This window comes from Phacochoerus africanus, chromosome 3, assembly GCF_016906955.1.
Source record: "Phacochoerus africanus isolate WHEZ1 chromosome 3, ROS_Pafr_v1, whole genome shotgun sequence".
NCBI classification, from domain to species: Eukaryota; Metazoa; Chordata; class Mammalia; order Artiodactyla; family Suidae; genus Phacochoerus; species Phacochoerus africanus.
Genome location: NC_062546.1, coordinates 52897376 through 52918147, shown reverse-complemented (window position 1 = coordinate 52918147; position 20772 = coordinate 52897376). Strand labels below are relative to the sequence as shown.

General features: G+C 55.4%; 1 protein-coding gene across 6 annotated transcripts in view; it reads right to left on the bottom strand.

Annotated features, from left to right (window-relative positions):
* The window catches only part of ANK1 (ankyrin 1), a 113691-nt gene that overhangs the window by 16343 nt on the left and 76576 nt on the right, over window positions 1-20772 (bottom strand). For all 6 annotated transcript variants that reach the window (XM_047771804.1, XM_047771807.1, XM_047771802.1 and 3 more), the window contains 14 exons: window positions 18589-18686; window positions 18281-18505; window positions 16762-16916; window positions 16271-16482; window positions 15617-15821; window positions 15206-15302; window positions 14764-14992; window positions 13930-14055; window positions 13682-13801; window positions 12247-12325; window positions 11924-11995; window positions 9950-10081; window positions 8601-8723; window positions 2982-3540 (listed from right to left, as the gene is read on the bottom strand). In XM_047771804.1, the coding sequence (XP_047627760.1) occupies window positions 2982-3540; window positions 8601-8723; window positions 9950-10081; window positions 11924-11995; window positions 12247-12325; window positions 13682-13801; window positions 13930-14055; window positions 14764-14992; window positions 15206-15302; window positions 15617-15821; window positions 16271-16482; window positions 16762-16916; window positions 18281-18505; window positions 18589-18686 (2432 nt within the window). The remainder of the gene's footprint in view (window positions 1-2981; window positions 3541-8600; window positions 8724-9949; window positions 10082-11923; window positions 11996-12246; window positions 12326-13681; window positions 13802-13929; window positions 14056-14763; window positions 14993-15205; window positions 15303-15616; window positions 15822-16270; window positions 16483-16761; window positions 16917-18280; window positions 18506-18588; window positions 18687-20772) is intronic.

Genomic DNA, 20772 nt, shown 5'->3' with positions numbered 1-20772 from the left:
GAAGGCCCCAGGCTCAGGGCTCAGACCATGCTCTGTCTGTCCCCACTTTCTCTGTGAGCTCATTCAATCCATGGCTTTAATCTGCACCACCTCCTCCCTGAACTGCAGGTGTGTGTGTCTAGCTGTCTCTTGAACATCTGTACCTGCGATTCCTGACAGGCATCTCAGGGGCAGCACACAAGCCCGCACTCGAGGTCTTCTCCCCAGACCCGTCCCATCCGTCTTCCCGCTACATCCTCATCCCTTCAGGTAGCAGGTCAAGGACACCTGTGTCCTCTTGGACCCCCCACCCGCACCCCTTTCTCTCACACTCTACATCTCATTTGTTAGCAAACTCTTTTGGTTCAACTTTCAAAAAGACACCCTGAACACGACCACCCCTGGCCACCAAATTGCCACCATCTTGGTCCACGTCACCATTAACTCTTGCCTCCACCCCGCCCTCCCAGCTGTGTCTGGCAGTGGTCAGACCATCTCGCTCCTCTGCTTGAAACCCCCAGTGGTTCTCCAAACCAGTCAAAGTCAAACTCTTGGAGTTACCGTCGTGGCACAGTGGTTAACGAATCCGACTAGGAACCATGAGGTTGCGGGTTCGATCCCTGCCCTTGCTCAGTAGATTAAGGATGCAGTGTTGCTGTGAGCCGTGGTGTAGGTTGCAGATGCGGCTCGGATCCCGCGTGGCTGTGGCTCTGGCATACGCCAGTGGCTACAGCTCCGATTAGACCCCTAGCCTGGGAACCTCCATATGCCTCGAGAGTGGCCCAATAAATGGCAAAAAGACAAAAAAAAAAAAAAAAAAAAAAAAGCCAAAGTCTTTCCAGGATCCCAAGGCCTCACGTATCTGACCCCATCTCCTCTCTGACCTCGTTTCCTGTGACTACCCCGCTCTTGGCACGTCGACCATCTTGTTGTTTCTTGCATATGCCAGGCGAGTTCCACCCCAGGGCCACTCCACCAGCTGGGCCTTCTGCTGGCCTTAATTCCTTTAAGTCTTTCTCCCAATGTCACTCTCAGGTGTCACTGGCTACCCTCTTTACAATTTCAACCACCTCCTACTGGGCTTTATTTTTCTTTTTAGCATTTAACATTAATTCACATTATAATTAATTAGCAGTCTCAATTATCATTTTCTCTTTCTATGGTCGCGCTATGGCATATGGAACTTCCCAGGCTAGGGGTTGAATTGGAGCTGCAGCTGCAGGCCTACACCACAGCCACAGCCAAGGCAACATTAGATCCAAGCCACATCTGCCACCTACGCAGCAGCTTGAGGTAACGCTGGATCCTTAACCCACTGAGTGAGGCTGGAGATTGAACCTGCTTCCTCACGGACACTATGTCTGATTCTTGACATGCTGAGCCCCAACGGGAACTCCTCTCTTAGTTACTTTTAAGTCCCTTTACTTTACATGCCTATTGTCAGCTTCCCCTCTGGCACATCAGTGTCTTGCAGGCAAAGACTTTCGCGTGTTTGCTCTATCCACATCCCCAGCTCCGAGACATCTGTATTGGGGCCTGGCACACAGTCAGCACCCCATACATACTGCTGAGTGAGTGCGCGAAATGTGTCTGTCCCCCCCTGGAGGGCTGACCCAGGTCCCAGGGCCAGCCTGTGACATTCTGGGGCCCAGCACCCAGGCCTTTGGTCCCCATCTAGTGACCCCATCATCTAATGACTCTACCCAGACAGTTGGTGCAGAAGCTTGTGGCAACACCGGATCCTTAACCCACTGGCTGAGGCCGGGGCTCGCACCCGCATCCTCATGGATAGCAGTCAGGTTCTTGACTCGCTGAGCCACGACAGGAATGGCCCAGTCAGTGCCTGCTAAGTGAACAGCCATCACAGGTGGTAGCAGGGCAGGGACTTTGCTCTGAATCCTCACACCTCACTCTGCCTAATTCTTCCCCTGAATCAAACAATGCCTTTGAGACACTACATGAACTCTTGCCGTTGTCTCATTCCCTAAACAGCTTTCCTTTTTCTGCCTATGATGGGATTCGGGCTGTGTTGGCTGGAGCCGGGGGAGGGGCCCATCTGCCTGGGCTTCTGGGAGGAGGATGCAGGTGGGAAGTGGAAATGGCCAGCCCTGAGCTCCATGGATGGCTACAGCCCTCCGGGAGCCCAGAAGCTATCTCCTTGCTTCAGGGAAACTTTAGAGGACAGGGCCTCTGCCACCCTCTTCCTGTGCCAGTCCTGGAAACCAAAGCCAGACCTGTCACCGTCTGTCTGTCTTTCTCGCACCAAGCCCCCTCTGCACTCAGCAGAGCACTGGGGTGTGGTGGGTGTTCACCGCATGGATGTGTGTTGGGCCCACGGCCTGGGGACAAGGGGCAAAAGGCCCTTCTGCCTCACTTCCAATGTGCATCCCTGCTACTGGACCAGGCCTGGGCCCTCCCATGGCGGGAGGAGAGTGAGGAGCTGCCGGGGAAAAGAACTCTCTCTAACAGCTGCAGCTCTGCCCTGCCCCAGATAAGCCCACTGGCCTCACTCTATCACAAAGGGCACCCTTATCAGCTCTGTCACACGCAGTCCCTGTGACCGCACAAAGAGCTTCCCAGGGCTCCGGTGCTGCTAGGTTTCCAAGTATGGTCTTCAACACACACAAGAGCGATGGGGGCCGAGACGTGTGTTCTCCAGGCCTTAAAATCTCTCTCCTGAGGACACAATCCCCAGGTCCACACCCTCAGCCTCTCTTCTGCTGGCCAACAACTCCCCCCCCGCCCCCCGCCGCAGCCCCGGCCCTGTGCCCTATCCCTCTCCTTGGAGAAGGGACTGGCCTTTGCAGACTCAGCTCCACCATCACACAACAGAGGTCTGAGTGCAGTGTGGGCTGGGCGTCTTACTGAATTTGTTTGTTCCAGGGTGCAGAACACAGGGTGTGGCAGCACCTAAGAGTCACCTCCGTACTCACCGCCAGGTACGGCAACAAGCGAAAGCCCAGGACAGTGGAAGGCATCCTGCACAGCAGCCCAGTCCTTACCTGTCCCGGCTGGACTCCGTCACCCGACTCACGCTGGAGGATTCTGTGATGCGGGCTTGTACCCTCTGCTGGCCTGAAACAAGAGACACTTCATTCTCTGAGTCCTGCCCTGCACCTGGCGAGTCCGCCTGCCTCTCATGACCTGGCAGCTTCTCTTCTGACCTCTGACCTTCCTCCTGGTCAAGCAAATCGATAAGGCCATTTGTGGCATCTGAATCCACTGTGTCGTCCTCCACGAGGTCCAGAGAGCCCAGCGTGGGGCCCTGGGGTCCCTCGGAGAGCGCCCCCTCCAGCTTCCACTCGTGGCCGGTGGCGTCCGAGTCCTCGGCCTTGCTGCACTCCAGAGAGGAGTCCTCAGCAGTGACCAGGGAGGGCGTGAGGCCCGCGGACCACACCTGCATGTCAGACATCTCCAGCATGGCGTCATGCTCCGTGCCCGCCAAGGGGATGGCGTCTATGACGGCCACCTCGTTCCAGTACTGGTCTGCGCGCAGCGGAGAGGGAAGCGCGTAGTGCAGGGAGGCGGGGGACAGCAGCTCGTCCTGCAGCGAGGAGTAACCTGGATGGGCAGACAGAGGGCGACATGCTCCAGCAGCGATTTCCATCCCGCGTTCACGAGCGGGGCCACGCGCGTGCACGCGCGCACACAGCTAAGGCCACGGACGGGCATGCGCATTGCGGGGAGGGGCTCCCCAAGCCTTGTGGCTGCTGCCCAGGCCGCTGGGCAAGAGAACAAGGCTCTGGGGTGGGGGTTGGGAGTGGGGGTGGGGATAAGGGTGGGGATGGGGGGGGCAGCCAGGGGTGGGGGCCGGGAGGGGCTCCTCTGCTGGACGCCAAGAGAAGACGCTGGAATGCTTTCTCTTCCAGTCCAGAGCGGGGATCAAGACGCCTTGATCCAAGGCCTTGAGCTCAACCCGCCTGGATCAGGTGAAAGACCCATGGCTCCCAGGCAGGCAGGAGTTAGTGTTCGGTCTTTACCCCAGCGTCCCTTGGGCACAACCCCGGGGGCTACATTAGGTATGCACCTCCAAGGGAGGGGTCAGCCCCAGGACCAAGGTTGGTGCCCCCAGTTCAGTGTGGCCAGCACACTGAGCATCTGCAGACCTTGGCACTGTGGTCCAACAGGAGACCCCTAGGTTTGGGATGAAGTCACGTGTCCACAGGGGTATAAGGGGTTCCAGGAACAGTGAATGATCTAAGGTGGCACAAGGGTGTGTTCTCAGGGTGCTCGGGGTCCCAGGCACACTTGCTGCTGCCTCACACTCTGCCCCCAGCTCCTTGTCAGGGCAGCTGTGAACCCATGGGCATAGGACCCTAAGGCATAGCCCTGTGGTCTGCACAGCCTGTTCCACATCTGCTCCTTGTGGCCAAGCTTGGACACGAGTCCCTGATAGTTTCCTGATGGCTGTGATGTGCAGAGGTGAGGAGGACGCTGAGGGAGCAGGTGTAAGCGCGAGGTCCCTTTTTGTGTCGTGGGCGGGGCTCCTGCAGGTGATGCCTCAGCTCTCCACCAGCTGTGGAGGAGGCTCCCCTGCATCAGGGAAGAGGGCCTCTGCCTCCCCCTCTGAACAGGTGCCAACCTGTGGGCAGAGGAAGTGCTGGGAGGCAAGTTCCTGCCCTCAGGCCAGTTGCGGGGGACTGGGCACGGGAGTGTGCTCACAACTTCTGGAGATCCAGCGAGGCCAGGGTGGGGTGCCCTGCTCTCCCAGCCAGTCAGGCCCTCCTCTCTCCCAGCTGCCCCCATTTCTTCTACTTCCTACGGAGCTTGGCTAGCCTCATTCTCTCACCTTCAACCAGAAATATTAACTGAGGTCTGGGTCCATGCCAAGTACCTATGTGCTAAAGATCTGGGGATTCTAAACAAAGACACAAACACACATGCACACAAACATACAGACACTTAGACACACACTCACACAGACTCGAAAACACAGACACAAACACAGACACACACAAATACACAGACATACAAACATAGACAAATACACAGACACACACACAGACACTTAGACACACACATACACACACATACATACATACGCAGACACACAAACACACAGATACACATATACAAACACACACAACTACACACAAACACACACAACTACACACACAGAGATACACATACATACACATAAACAAACAAACTCAGATAAACAGACACTTAGACACACACAAACATACATACATACACAGACACACACAGACACACAAACACAGATACACATACATACACATAAACACACAAACTCAGATAAACACACACTCAGACACACATACAAACACACACAAATACAGACACATAAACACACATAGACACACACGCACGCATGACAGGTTCTCTTTATCCTCTCTCATGACAATTTCCCAACAACTCCAGCTCACCTGGACCCCTCTTTTCGAGCCTGCCTCACATTCTGTCCTGGCCAGGTCATGTACTACAACTCCAAGGACAGGGGACCTGTCTACTTTTTCTTCCCACCTGCCTAGAACAAGACAGGGACCCCCTGGCCCCCAGCGCGGAGCTTTCAGATGCAAGGGGGGGGCACGGGATGAACAGGTGACCATACCCAAACTTGGTAAAACTGCCAAGTTGCTGAGCTTTGACGGGAGCTGCTCTCGTTAGATGTTGTTATTCTTTGTTTCAAGCCTACAGCAGCTCTCCATCCTCCTCCCAGTAAAACCAGTGTCCTCAGGATGGCCTGGGAGAGCTGACCTCCCATTGTCCCTGCCCTTACTTTCTCCCCTCTGGACCTCTGGCCCCTTGCTGTTCTGCACATGCACACCTGCTCAAGGATCCGGCCTGGAATGCTTGACTGGGCGTGCTCCCCAGCTTACATGCCCACCCCTCATCTCCTTCCAGCCTCTGTTCAAACGTTGCCTACTCCCACCCCACTATTTATTTTTTCTTTTTGGCTCTCCTGTGGCATATGGAGTTCCTGAGTCAGGGATCAGATCTATGCTGCAGCTGCAACCCACGCTGCAGCTGTGGCAATGCTGGATTCCCTAACCCACTGTGCCAGGCTGGGGGATCAAACCTGTACATCGTTCCAGAGATGCTGCCAATCCTGTTGTGCCACAGCGGGAACTCCCCACAACACTATTTAATTTTCCCAACCCAGAACTACAATTTCTCCTTGCTGGAGTCTATTTTTTCCCACCATACACCTGCTAGCACATTATATAATCCATTTACATGTTATATTTTTTTGCCTCTCCAAACAGAAGGTAAACTCCATGAAGGCAGTGTTTGTGGCTTTTCTCTTTTGTTTGATCTGTTTCAGAACTGACTTATCTGTCCTGCTTAGAATAGTCCCTGGCACATGGCAGGTGTTCAAAAAATAACTGCCAAATGAGCTGACCAACTGGACAGGCTTTTTGCAGTCACAGAGCACAGGACTCAGGCCCACATGGGTTAGAACTCTGCTCAGGCCTTAGAGTAGAGTCTCTAGGCTTAACTGGAGTCCTGCGGCCAGTGGAGACATCCATAAATACCTGGGTCTATAACTGCCATTAAAAAAAAATTAGCGTGGAGTTCCCGTTACAGCTCAGCAGGTTAAGAACCTGACTGGTATCCACAAGGATGCGTGTTCGATCCCGGGTTTTGCTCAGCGGGTTAAGAATTCAGTGTTGCCGTGAGCTATAGGTCACAGAAGTGGCTTGGATGTGGCATTGCTGTGGCTGTGGTGTAAGCTGGCAGCTGCAACTTCGATTTGACCCGTAGCCTTGGAACTTTCATATGCCATGGCTATGGCCCTAAAAAAGCAAAAACAAACAAACAAACAAAAAAACACCCGATAAGAACACCCGACATGGGAGCTATCCTCTTGACAGATTTTTTCTTTTTAGGGCCATACCTGTGGCGAATGGAAGTTCCAATCAGAGCTGCAGCTGAGGATGCCACAGTCAAGGCAACACCAGGTGTTTAATCCACTGAGCGAGGCCAGGGATCAAATCCAAATCCTCACAGAGACAACACTGGGTCCTTAACCTGCTGAGCCACAGTGGGAACTCTTCTCTTGACAGACTTTAATTGTCGTAACTGCCTTGTTTCTACTCATGTAATTCTACAGGCCTGGTGTCCACAGAATTTGCACACAAGCCTCTGCCCCCCCAAAAAACCTCTGATTTGACTTAAATGAACCAGCTCTGGGGAGAAACCCAACTAAGTGACCAATAATCACACAGAAAAGGGAGGAGTGTGTCACTTGATTTCCTGCAGTTTGCACCCTCCCTCTGTCCTGTGACTGGGAATCTGTCACTTAGCAGTCCCTGCCACGTCCAGCCAGTCCCCCCCAGGGGTGGGAGAGGGTCAGTCTGGGAGCCCCCGAGTCAGGTCTGAGGCGCCAGCCTCCTCCATAGGCACAGCCCTGAGCAAGCACACATGCCCCCGCCGCAGCGTGGACGCTCCAGGGGAAGGCGGGGGTCCTTGGTGCCATGCATCTGCAGGGGCTGACCAGCTGGCTCCTGAGCACCCAGCCGAGGTGAGACAGTGGAGACAGGTTGTGGGAGGGAGAGCGCGGACTTGTGGTCCAGGTGAGGTCAGAGAGAGGAGAGAAAAGCCACAGAACACAGTCAACACATGAGCCCTGGGCCCAGGGGCACTGGACAGTGGGTTTCAGACACAGGACAGGACAAAGGAGAGGGAACCGGGTGAGGTCAGCAACATCCATTGGGGTGGGGTGGGCAAAGGGGGGACATGCCCCCAGCCTCCACTCACCACCCCAGGCATGGCCCCGGCCACAGGGGTCCGCATGGCCAGCATAGGTGCGAGTGGCCAGGATGGTGGTGACCTAGGAGCTGGGGGAGGATGGCAGATACAGCTGTTGGGGATGGGGGTGGGAGGGGAGAACCGAACCCCAGGGCCCCGGATTCACAGAACCAAATTGGCTTTCAAGGTCTGTAAGGAACCTTAGGTCTCTAACTTAACCTGATTGTAAAGAAGAGGCAATGGCTCAGCCCAACCTGGAGTCTGGAGAAGAGAAGGGACTAGAACCCTGCCTCCCTTGTCCCAACTCCCACCACAGGGTAGTGCCCCTGGCTGCCTGTGTGCCTCTGGTTAGAGACAGAGATGGAGGGGGTGGGGTGGGGGTCCCAGGTCTGCTCTTCCCATGGCTGTTTCCTCTGCTGCCAGGAAGGTGTGCTCAAAGGCCAGAGAGGGGGTGATGGGGGCAAAGATCATCCCCCCCCCATCCTGGTCTCATCCCAGGGACTCCTGGCCATTCAGAACCACACCAAAGAGTGATGGGGAAAGAGATGGAGAAAGAAAAAAGGGAGAGAAGAGAGTAAAAGAGAGACTGGCTCAAAGAAGCCGCTGAGCCTCAGAGAAGGGGTGGCAATAGGACCTGACACCATCCACTGGTCCCCAGCTAGACCCTGTGCCAGAACCTCCGTGCTTCTCCTCCAGGGGTTGTGTCACAGACGGGCGCGCGCAGGCGCAGAGCTGGGGGGCGTCCGACATGCGTGGGGCCACAGTGGGGGCGCCAGAACACCGCCCCCCCCATCACCTCTGATCTCAACGCCGCCCCTCCAGGAGGGAGCCATAGAGACTGACCTCAGGCCACCCCCAGGGAGAGTCAGGCCGGCGGCTGGGCCCCCCGCGGTCCCGGAGACACTCACCATTCATCTGGGAGGGGGACGATGAGTAGGGTTTCAGGCTGCGGCTCTGTCTGCCGGAGTTCTCCAGCATGTTCACGATCTCACCGCGTTCGATGTTGCGCAGGGCTGCGTACAGGTTGTCCACTGCGGGGAAAGTGGAGAGCGCGCTATGGGGGGTGGGGGGTGGGGTCGGGGGGCACCAGCGCAGGATGCTACGGGGCTCTGGACTCGGGGAGGGGGCGGAGCCTGGGAGGAGGGGTTCGGCTGATGTCTCCACGTGCAGCCCCCCTCTTTCCTCAGATACCAAACCTTCTACCTCTTTGAAAATACCCGCAGACCTGGAAATGCTGCGGGTTCCACACCACCCCATAAAGAGAGAAATTCGCAATAAAGCGAGACCACGAATTTTTTTGGTTTCCCAGCGCATATAAAGTTACGATTACGCTACTCATCTGTTAAGTGTGCAATAGCATTTTGTCTGGAGAAACGATGCCTATACCTTATTATTAAAGTATTTTATTACAAAAAAACACTCTCCTCTGAGGCTTCAGTGAGTCTTAATTGTAACAAAAGGATCACTGATCACAGGTCACCATAACAACTACAATCATAAAGAGAAAATTTGAAATACTGAAAGAATTACCAAAATGTGACAGACATGAAGCGAGCAAATGCTGTTGGAAATTGGTGCCAACAGATTGCTGGATTTGATTGGTATGAAAACAAAATCTGCAAAAATCACAATAAATCGAGACATGCCTGTCTTTGTTGGCCTTACCAGTTCTATTCCAAGCCCTACCAGTGGCTAATTTCAAGGCACTGAAGGACTGAGTTTTGTAATCTAAGAGGAATACTGCAAGAAAATGCGAGTAATGATTGGATTCTGTCTTTTGGAAATCCTTGGTTCCTGCCAGTGGATCTGAGACACAGATGCATCTTAGTGCTAATTTCCTCTTTGTGTTTTGTGTTCAGGAACGTGGTTGAAAAGAGTGAGACAAATCTGTCCTCCAGACAAATCTGTCCTCTGGAAAATCCTCCAGAAAATCCTGAAAGCACAAATACTCCATCAGAGGGGCTCTTCTCCTGGCTCTGTCCTGAGTCCTCATTTTTTTGAAAAATTCAACTGGAAGGCACACATTCTCTGAGAGTCCCTTCTGGCAGGACTGCCCAGAAGACCAGAGATGCCCAGAGGTGTGCGCATGCGTGTGCATGTGTGTGAGACAGAGCATGCAGAAGAGATTGGCTTCAAAGGTCAACACCCTCCCCTTGCCCCCCCCACCCCCCACGGAATCTGGAGGAAGAACTCCTGGATGAGAGAAGGTCCTGTACCGGCTTTGGAGGGGGAAGGGCCCCAGTTTATCGGTACTGACTTTTTGCATCTTTGCCTTCACGGGTGAGCCACAAATTCAACAAGGCTGCACTCTGCTCCAGCAAGGAGTTGGGGTTCTCCACGCGGATCCTGTTGATGTCTTCCACACTGAACTGAAGCTCCCGGGCCAGCTCTGCACGCAAAGAACCAGGACATGGTGTGAGCCTAGCCGGAGCCCTGGCAGCGCCTCCAAGCCCGGGCATGGAGGGGGCACTGGGCCGGGTACCAGGAAATAGAGAACAGTCTGCCTTTGAACATGGTATTCCTTCTTCCTGAGACATACCTAGTAAAATTCTGGCATCGACTCCTGTGTATCCCCAGAAAACAGGCCAGGAGTAGGAGTGTGAACAGAGGAGCAAATAGGTTAATAGGTATTGAATGAATGAATGAATGATCAGACACTCTTTCTTTCTTTCATAAGGTGATGGGACTGAGCCCCTCAGCCAAGACCACAGAACAAGGGGGCGCCACAGCCAGGACAGGAGCTGAGCCTGCTGATGCCTGCGGTGCTGTTGATACCACATCAGACACCACGTCCTTTCAGCAGTTATAATGGAAATGCCACCTCTGCATTTGTGTGTCTTCAGGGAAAGGTTATTTACATTTAAGCTAAAAACACAAGTTCCCATCTAAATGCAAGGTAATGACACAGGATGTTAGCGCTTCCCTCTGGTTCCTGCTATTATTTCTCACTGGTGCTTGAGATGGGAAAACAGCATCTGAGTCTAACTTCGAGGATGCGGGAGAGAAGAGGGGACAGTGATGGCGAGAAGCAGAATGTGCACATATCACACACACGACACACACACATAGCACACACACACACACATACAGCACTCACATACACACATTGCATGTACTCGCACCACACACTCCCCCCTCCACGCACACACTACACATACACCACACAACTCCCACCACACAATAGTAACACCACACGATACACACACCACACATACACGCAGCACACAATACACACACATTCACACCACACACCCCCTCACACATACAAACCACACACTCACACCCCCCCACATAAACATACCACACACACCACACTCTTACCACACACACACCACCCACACACATACCATACACACACACACCACACAACCACACACTCATACCATGCACATGCCACACACACATCACATAACCACACACTCATACCATGCACACGGCACACACACACACACACCCTCCAAGTAGCAGCAGCCGACATGCTTTATTGGCTTAAAGAATGAACAGTCTCTGAACTGCTGTTGTGAGCTTTCAGCACGTCCTGCGAAGGTTTCTGAGCTTGTCTGAGGCCCGCTCTGCAGGTGGCTGAGCGAAGCCCACAGAAGAGGGTGGATGGCCTTACAGGGCCTGCAACTGAGTAAAACGCAGCTGGAGCCTTCACTGCCTCACTTCAGTAAGAGCTCCCCTGACTGCTGACGGGACTTCTGGAAGACTCCACCACGGCCCAGATAATCAATGAAAAATGCCGAGCCTTGCCCTTTTCTTCCCTCTTTCCCTCAGCTGGAGCAAAGGCACAGTGTGTACAGGGAGCCATGGGCGAGCAGCCAGGACACACATTTTTGTTTGCTTGTGTGTTTGTTTGTGGTTTGCTGGGTTCCCAGAGCTCTGTCACTAACTCACTGCATAACTCAAGTCACCCTGTTTAGCTGGATCTCAGCTTCCCCATCTGTAAAAGGGGCGACTGGGTCCATTCTAAGGTCTCTTGTAACGTCAGAAGTTGAGGGTCTGAAAAGGCAAACACGACGAAAGTGGAGGAGTGAGGGAGCCCCCTAGACGCCCCTTACTGGTGCCCAAAGGTATGGCTGGGGCAACGCCCCATAGGCGACAACCCTGCAGCAGGGGCACAATGGATGATGGGAAGCGGGCTAGAAATGCTTTCACCTCTTTGGAAGGGAGATGGTACAGGGCGGGTGTAGACAGGTAAAGGGCTTTTCTGCCCCAATTCCCAACTCACCGGCCCAGCTGAGGCCCAGGTGCTCTGCTATAACAGCCATCTTGTCTGGCCCCTCTGTGCCACTCAGGGAGCCTGTGGGGGAAGCAGTGCATTTCACTCAGTGGCCCTGATGGACACAGGCCCCCCAGACATGGGCAGGTGACATCAGAGCCCCCTCCCCATGCTCCGTGTCCACCAGACCAATCACTGAGGCGCATTCACACCGGCCTGAATCCATTGTGTCCCCATGGAGTTCCCATCTGGGTAGGTGGAGGGGACAGGAGACAGCCCACTGCTGCCCCTGGGAAGGGTGTGGGCCCAGAGCACCCCAGGGAGGTCCGTACCCAGCGTGGACTCGCTGAGGATGCTGTATCTCAGGGCCAGTGGCGTCAGGGTCCTCCTCCGGTCCTCGGCTCCACTGCCCTGCAGGAAGAAGACCAGAGCGGTGCTGTAGGGGCAGGTGGTAGTGGGGGGACGCAGCTGCCTGGAACTTCAGCACAGGATGGGGTGTGGGAGGAGGAGGGCCAGAGGGCATTGACCAGGCGCATACACTCTGGTAATAACAACAACAACAACAACAACAACAAGCTCATGATGGAGAGGGTGTGGAGAGAAGAGAACTCTCCTCCACTGTGGGTAGAAATGTACATTGGTACAGATACTATGCAGAGCAGTATGGAGGTTCCTTAAAAAACTAAATATAAGCTGTGTGATATTTGAAAAAGGTATTTAGGAGTTCCCGTCGTGGCGCAGTGGTTAACGAATCCGACTAGGAACCATGAGGTTACGGGTTCGTGTCCCTGCCCTTGCTCAGTGGGTTAACGATCCGGCGTTGCCGTGAGGCAGACGCGGCTCGGATCCCGCGTTGCTGTGGCTCTGGCGTAGGCCGGTGGCTACAGCTCCGATTGGACCCCTAGCCTGGGAACCTCCATATGCCGCGGGAGCGGCCCAAGAAATAGCAACAACAACAACAACAAAAGACAAAAAAAAAAAAAGAAAGAAAAAGGTATTTAAACTCTATGTACCTTGGTTTTTTCATCTATAAAAAAAAGTGAATTGGGATGTGGGGAAAAACAAAAACAAAAAACTAAATATATAACTACCATAGGATGCAGTAATCCCACTCCTGGCACCCCACTCCATATGCCTAGGGGTGGCCAAAAAAGAAAAAAGAAAAAAAAGCCATGAGGGGAGTTCCCTTGTGGCACAGTGGGTTAAAGATCTGGCATTGTCACTGCTGTGGTGCAGGCTTGACCCCTGGTCAGGGAACTTCCACATGCCACATGCCGTGGCCAAAAACAAAACAAAACAAAACAAAAAGTCATGAGGTGATCCTGCTGTGGTGCAGCAGAATCTTGGGAGTACTGGGACACGGGTTCAATCCCTGGCCCGGCACAGCGGGCTAAGGATCTGAAGCTGCTGCAGCTTCGGCTCAGGTTGTGATGGTGGCTTGGATCTGATCCCTGACCCAGGAACTCCATGTGCCATGGGGCGGCCAAGAAAGAAAAACAAAAAAAGTCATGAGGTGGCTAGGACACCTTGAGCCACCGGCTGCTCCGTCCTCAGCCTTGGAGGGCTTGGTGAGGGGTGCTGGGTGGAAACCTCTAGGCTCCCTTCAACCTCAGGGCCTCTGGGTGAACACGCGTGTGGCCCTCGCACCCTGACGTTTGTTCCCAAGCTTTGCAGGAAGGGCCCTTCTCCACCTCGGGAGAGCCACAGGCAGTTTTCCAATGGGATGAAGGGGTCTGGTGTGGCCGAGAGTCTGGGCAAGGTGCTCACCTTGGTGCAGGGTGGCATGGTGATGTTCAGGTGACAGAGGATATGCTGCGTGTCCTCGTACTTCATCGCCTTGCGCAGGAACAACAAGGACCCTCCCGGTTCTCGACTGCTGTCCCTGACCTGGATTCGGTTACACAAAAGGGAGAGTCAGGGGCCGCCTCCCTGGCCACCATCCCAGCGGGCTCAGAGTGCTTTGCCTCCTGAACGTCTAGACCCAGGCGAGGGGTGGGCCAGAGAAGCCCCTGCACCTTGACAGGGATGGCCAGCCGGTTCTCCCGGAACGACTGGAAGAGGAAGCTCCGCTGCTGTGCAGCCTTTTTGATGGGCACCAGGTTTCCCGAGAGCTCTGCAAAGAGGGGCATCCCTTCCAGAACCTGCAGGGAAGGAAAAGCAGACACACCTGGTCAGGAGCAGCGCCCAGATGCCCAGTTCCAGCCCTGTGTTCTTTCTTCTGGGCCCTCAGCACAGACTCTGAGGCCAGAGCCTTAAAAAAGTCCTGACTTGTTATACGTCTGACCCTGAGTGAGGACCTTGGGATGGGTAACAGGTTCAAATCTAATCCCCATTCTTTACCCCTCCCCGCACTGCCTCGCCCTCCCCCCTGCTCCCTCATCCAGGCACTGCCAAAACCCTGGAGTGCCAGGCAAAGTGGGCTCTGGGGTCCGACTCCTGGGACAACTCCTTTTTCTGTTTATGTGGCTGTGCAATCTTGGGGAGATTCCCTAACCTCTCTCAGCCTCAGTTTCCTCATCTGTAAACTGGGAATAATAAAAGTGCACATAGTGATGAGGCTCAGGGGAGGTGATGCCAGTCAAGGCCTTTTCATAGTACCTGGGACCTAAGAAATTTCTCTTGTTACCCCAAACCACTGGGCTGACAGCCTGCTGCCACCCTAAGACACAGGATGGTGTTCCTCGGCTGTGGGGGAGCTTTCAGAAGATGCTCCTCAAGTGCGGTGTCAAAGGGACACAGCCCAGAAGCCCTGCTGCAGGGGCAGCCCTTCTGAAGGCTCTGGGTCCTGCATCGCAGCAGCCCCAGAGGCGCTGTCCCACCGGGAGTCTGGGGGCAGGGCCGGGTCCTACCTCTATGTCCCGGCTCCGGGCCACCTCCACGAAGTTCTCGTGCTGCTCCAGAGTCTTGTCCACCTTGTCATCTGTCATGCAGTAGCAGCGCAGACGCCCTTCGCGGGGGTCGTTCATCTTGGCAAAAATGACAAACTTGGCCATGTAGGGCACCGCAGTGAGCTCCTTGTACAGCAGGGTGGCGAAGTTCACGGCTTCGGCCGTCCGAGGGCAGTCCGACAGCCAGAACCTGAAGAGACGGCAGGTGTGAACCTGACCCTAAAAGTCCTCTCCATTCAGCAGGACAACCTGTGAGGCAGGAAACAGCTGCCCTGGCTCCCCCAGCTGAGTGGGGGATGAGTAGAGCTTCTAGGTGCAGAGAGGAGGCAGGGGTGCAAGCAAGTGGTGGCCTTAGGGTGGCACCCGTAAGGACAGAACTGTCCTCTGCTGGGCCAGGCCTCACCTGGCAGAGACATTGGTGGTGAAGGTGGCACACTCGTTGGCGTACACAAGCTTGGTGGTTCCTGTGATGTCCTCCCATTGGGCCTGGTCTGTCCCTCCTGTGACAGGAGCAGAAACGGGCTGGGGAACAGTCTCCAGAGGCCAGCAGGGGGTGTGCACACCTGGCTGTGCGAACACAGCTACCCACCTAGCACCCCCTCCTCCAGGGGCAGGAGGCTCACCTTATCTCTCCATCCCCCCTCATCTCTCCATCCCCCCATATCTCTCCATCCCCCATCTCTCCATCCCCCTCATGTCTCCATCCCCCCATCTCTCCATCCCCCTCATCTCTCCAACCCCCTCATCTCTCTGAAGAGCACATCACTTGCTAGATCCTTCCAGGACACAGTTCAGGGCAGGGGGAACCCCTCACCAATGACACTGCACAGCAACCTCAGGCTGGTGGTGTCTCCCTCCCCACTGTCCCTCGGGTTGTCTGTCCAGGAGGGAGGGAGTGGGATCCGGAGCCCAATGGGACGGTGGAACTTGCGGCGCCGAGGCTCCACGGTGACAATGGGGCTGAACGTGGCCTGATTGCCCAGGAGTTTGGTGACCAGATCATCTGGTACAGGCTGGGCCTGTGAAGTGCCAAGGGGGACACTCAGCCCCGGAGCGCAGAGGGGGTCGTAGATGGAGAAAGAGACTGCGGTGCAAAGGCCCTGGGGGCGGGGTCCTGCCCAACTTGCCCCTCTGAGCCCCGCCCCCTTGCCCTGCTGCTCCCCACTCCAGCAGGCTAGGGTGTCTCCAAGAAGCCACGTGGCTCTGGCTCATGCGGAGCAGCGGCTTGTGGTTTATCTACGGTTATCTGCAACTTAACAGAGCGCCAGCCTTATCCCACCCACACAGCTTTCTCCGGAGCTTTAAGATCAGAGCTCTAATTGGACTTTCTGGGCACCAGACCAGTGTGTGGGGAGGTCCTGGGGAGGAGGACCATCTTTGAAGGCCTTGACACCTCACACCCCTGACCTGGTCCAAGGAGGGATGGGGCCCAGCAGGGGCGGGGGGGGGGGGGGGCGGAATGTATCACCTGCAGCGCCAGCTTCACTCTCTTGGTGACAGCATTTTCTGGGAAGGTGGCTTGCACCAAGGGGACCAGCTTGCTCTTCAGAAAGCCCCCCTCCGGGCCGATGGTGTCATAGTCCTGGCAGAGCCGCGACATGATCACGAAGTACAAGGGGAAGTCGGTGGTGATGATGCGACAGACCCGCTTCTTCTCCAGTTCCTCCAGGCTCCCCAGCTCTGCAACCACATGCATGTGTGCCCATCACCACCACGTGTCCCAGCATCTCCCCTCCCCAGGCCATGGCCAAGCCACCTGGAAGGACAAAGTTCCAAGCCCAGAGAGTCCAGCACAAGGAAACCAGGCTGCAGGGGACCCAAGTGCAGAAGCCGGACCATCTCTAGCCTCTCAGGGCTCCCCACCCCCCAGGAGGCCTGGACAGCCCAGCCCCAAGTGCAACCTCAAACCTCACCCTCCAGGAGGAGACCCCTGCTCCGAGATCCCTGGGGTTCCCTCACCTTCATCCAGCCCATTGAGGATCTGATCCAGGTAGCTTTCTCCATAACGGCTCTTATGTTCCTTCCACACAGAGCCATTTTCACTCCGAAGCACCACAAGCTCTCGGTCCCCGCGGCCATAGGAGGCAAAGTGGGGGATCTCCACAATCACAGGGCTGAGGGGATAGAGGGGATGGTAGGCAGGTGTGGGGATGCAGGTGTAGGGATGCAGATGTGGGGCTCAGGAAGAGCAGGTGGGAGGGGGCAGCAGGTCCCTGTCTGGAGGTTGGTCCTGATGACTGGACAGGCTTGTCTCGGCTTCCTGAGATGCCTCAGACCCCTCTCACTCTCCACCAGGCCCCCACTCCACTTCACAGGGGCCTCTCCTGTCGCAGCCACAGGGAATAACCCTGCCCTTGGACTTGATGTCCTAGACAGGGGACCAAGCCCCTTTTGGCCTCAGCTTCCTCCTCTGTCAATTGCACAGTGGCAGTTTCTAGGGGGGAAGGCTCCCCCCACTTCTTTTTAGAGCTGCACCTGCGGCATATGGAAGTTCCCTGGCTAGGGGTCGAATCAGAGTTGCAGCTGAGGCCTGCGCCACAGTCACAGCAACATCGGATCTGAGATGCATCCGCCACCTACACACCACAGCTTGCAGCAGTGCTAGATCCTTAACCCACCAAGCAAGGCTAGGATTGAAAGTGCATCCTCACAGAGTCCATGTTGGGTCCTTAACCCACTGAGCCACAAGGGGAACTCCGGGTCAAAGGCTTTGAACACCACTTTTAAAGGGGGAATCCAGGAATTCCTGCTGTGGTACGACAAGATCAGCTGCGTTTCTGAAGTGCAGGGACCTGGGTTTGACTCTTGGCCAGGCACAGCGGGTTAAGGATCTGGCATTGCTGCAGTTATAGCATAGCCGCAACTGTGGCTTGGATCTGATCCGTGGCCTGGAAACTCCATATGCCGCAGGGCAGCCAAAAAAGAAAAAAAGGGGGGCGGGGGTGGGGAATCCATGTGAAATCATTTTAGAGCAGCTTTACAATCGGTGGATGAAAGCTTGGAGATGGGGGACCGGCTGGGAACAGACCAGGGACAGAAATGGGAGGGCAGGACCGGTTCCAGCTTAGATCCCGTGGTGCCTGAAGGCTTCAGAGCCCCCAAGAAGCCCAGTTTGCTGCAGGAAAGGTAAGACGCGGTCCCTGAAACCATCGATCTTGACCTTGGTGGCAATGCTGCAGGGCTGCCTAATATTAAGACCGTTTCAGAGCTGAAATGATTAAACCCGGAGCCCCCAAAGCAGCCGTCTTCTCTGTCTCCACCTCTAAGGTCACACAGGAGCTGAGACTTAAGCTCCACCTGGGCAATGGACTCCTTTGCGTATCTAGAAAAGACCGCGGAAGGATCACAGAGGCTCCAATTCCATTGCCGTCAGAGCACTGGTGGGACTGCAGCTCATCCCACCCCCACGCCTGAGCTGGGAGGGGCTGGGTGGTCGTAGCGGGGCAGGGACAGTCAGGGGCATGGGGCGACTTCTCACCTCAAGAACTGGACTCCCGTGGGTCCCAGGGCGATGACCCTGCTGGCCAGGCCCTCCTCCTCGGCCAGTGGGGGCGGCGTGGTCAGCTTCTGAGGCTTCACCAAGCGGCAGGTGATGCGGGTGGGCGCTGCGCATGTCCGGGGTGGGACCACCACCCTCAGGCCGTTGTGCCGGCTGCCGCGCATGGAGCCCCCGCGAGCATCCACCATGAAGCTCACCAGGAACCTAGGGCACAGAGGGTCCGTGTGGGCCTCTCCCAGACCGACACGTGCGGGACCCGAGCCACCAGCCCATCCCAGGCCACTCACCCTGTGTGCACGGGGCTGGCCACCGGGCTGATATTGTCTGAGGTCTCTGTGGCCGGGCTGCTGGGGATGAGAGAGTCTTCATCGTACTCTTTTAATGCCTGGGGTGGGGGAGAAAGGCCAGCGGTGCCATCACTCTCGTCACAGCGGCCGATCTCAGCCAAGGTCCGGGAGGCTGGGGAGGCTCTCGGCCGGGAACCAAGGGGCGCAGTGTAGGAGGCGCTCCCCATACCCCACCACCCACTGACCCTTTGGGACCAGGCCCTCCTGGAGTACAGAAAAAAGCCCCGCTTCCTTCTTCCAATGGCCTCTCCTTGAATCAAGACCTGGCGCCAGGGCTTCGGACAATGGAGCAGGTCCTCGCTCCAGTCCGGCTTCAGCCGTAGCTCCTACCCAGGCTGGTCCCCATCCTCCCCTCCCCCCACGTGAGACCCCTGCCCTACGCAGCTTGGTTTCAGAGTTGGCAACAGACTCCACACCATCATCTACGAGCTCTTCAGCTCTGGGCAAGCCACGTGTTCTGGGGCATCGAGGGGCATGGGGAGGCAGAATGGACCCTCGTCCTGAGGGCTTCCCATCCCTCGTCTGCAAATGGGACAGCCTCCTCCCTCCCCTCAGTGATGCTCTAACTTAGGAGCCACAGGGCTGCCTCACCCCCTGCCTGATATATCACTGGGACTCACGGAGCCAGCAGGTCTGCATCCGTCCCACCCTCTCCAGGTTCTCCACTCTGCCTCCCAACTAGTCCAGATGCCCACGTCCCTCTCCTCTGCTGGACCATCTGGTTCATGTTTCACATCTCACCTCCTCTGTGAACCCTTCCGGTTGATCCTGATCTGGAAGAGCTTCTGCCACTCAGCTGAGCCCTCCTTGCATTCTGAGTTCCTCTCCAGCTGGACCACCTGCTCCCACATCCTCCCCAAATGGGCCCCTACAGGGCACACAGCGGAACTCCAGGAGACACCTACTGACTTTGGTTCATGACTCAAGCAAGGAGTCAGAGAGCACCACTGGCCAGGGGACCGCTGGACATGGGTCCACATGGACCATTCCCATGGCCGTCACTGCAGTGCTGGGGAATGACCACACCTCCCAAATATAACCTGGGTGCAACAACAACATGATGACACTGTGATGTGCCTTAGGGTGGAATGGCTAATTGGACGGCATCCAATGGACTTTAGGTCCAGGACCATGATTGCTGCTTGTTGCCACGCATCCCTTCAGTGGCAGAGAAGAGACCAGCCTTGGCTGGAAAACTGATAAGCCTGGCTCAGTGATCAGGCCTCAGGGTGGCCAGTCTCAACCTCCAAACACCACACTGCTATCTTTTCTATCCTAGAAAACCTCTTTGCCCTGGGCAAAAAAAAAAAAAAAGGCCAAATGGTATAAAATTAAACCAAGAATAATTAACTTTTTAAAATAAACCATCCCACTCATTTTGGGGACAAATTCAGGTGGCTTTCAAGGAAGCCACAATACAGGTATTTTATTTTATTATTATTTTTTGGTCTTTTTCCAGGGCCACAACCGAGGCATATGGAGATTCCCAGGCTAGGGGTCTCATGAGAACTCTAGCCACTGGCCTACGCCAGAGCCACAGCAACTCAGGATCTGAGCCGCATCTGCAACGCTAGATCCTTAACCCACTGAGCAAGGCCAAGGATTGAACCTGCAACCTCATGGTTCCTAGTCAGATTTGTTAGCCACTGAGCCACGATGGGAACTCCCCAAAATAGGGTATTTTAAAGAGTAACAACCCATGCTGGGAACAGCTCCCCCCTGACATGCCCTTTCCATCTGTATCGGTGTTTTAATCTCCCATAATCCCTTGAGGAAGGTGAGGCAGAAACTGTCCCCTTTTTTATAGATGTGAAAGAAAAAGTGCAGAGTTCCGACTCCTCTATGGCTTCATGCCGTTGTGGCTGAACTACAGCACCAGGATGGGTACAGACAGTGTGTCCTCAGGGGGCGTAGCGGTGAGAACACAGGCTCTGGAGCCAGAAGTTCTGGGTCAGTTCTCAGCCTCAGTGAGACCAGCAGGAGGATGTTTCACTGGCCCTTAGGCTCTCTGAGGCTCAGGTCATTCATAGCCGGGATTGTGAGGGTGTCCGCAGTATAGATGCTACAAAGAACACTCGGAATCTGGGATCTGCAGGGTTTGGGAAATGCCAGGCGCTTTCCGCT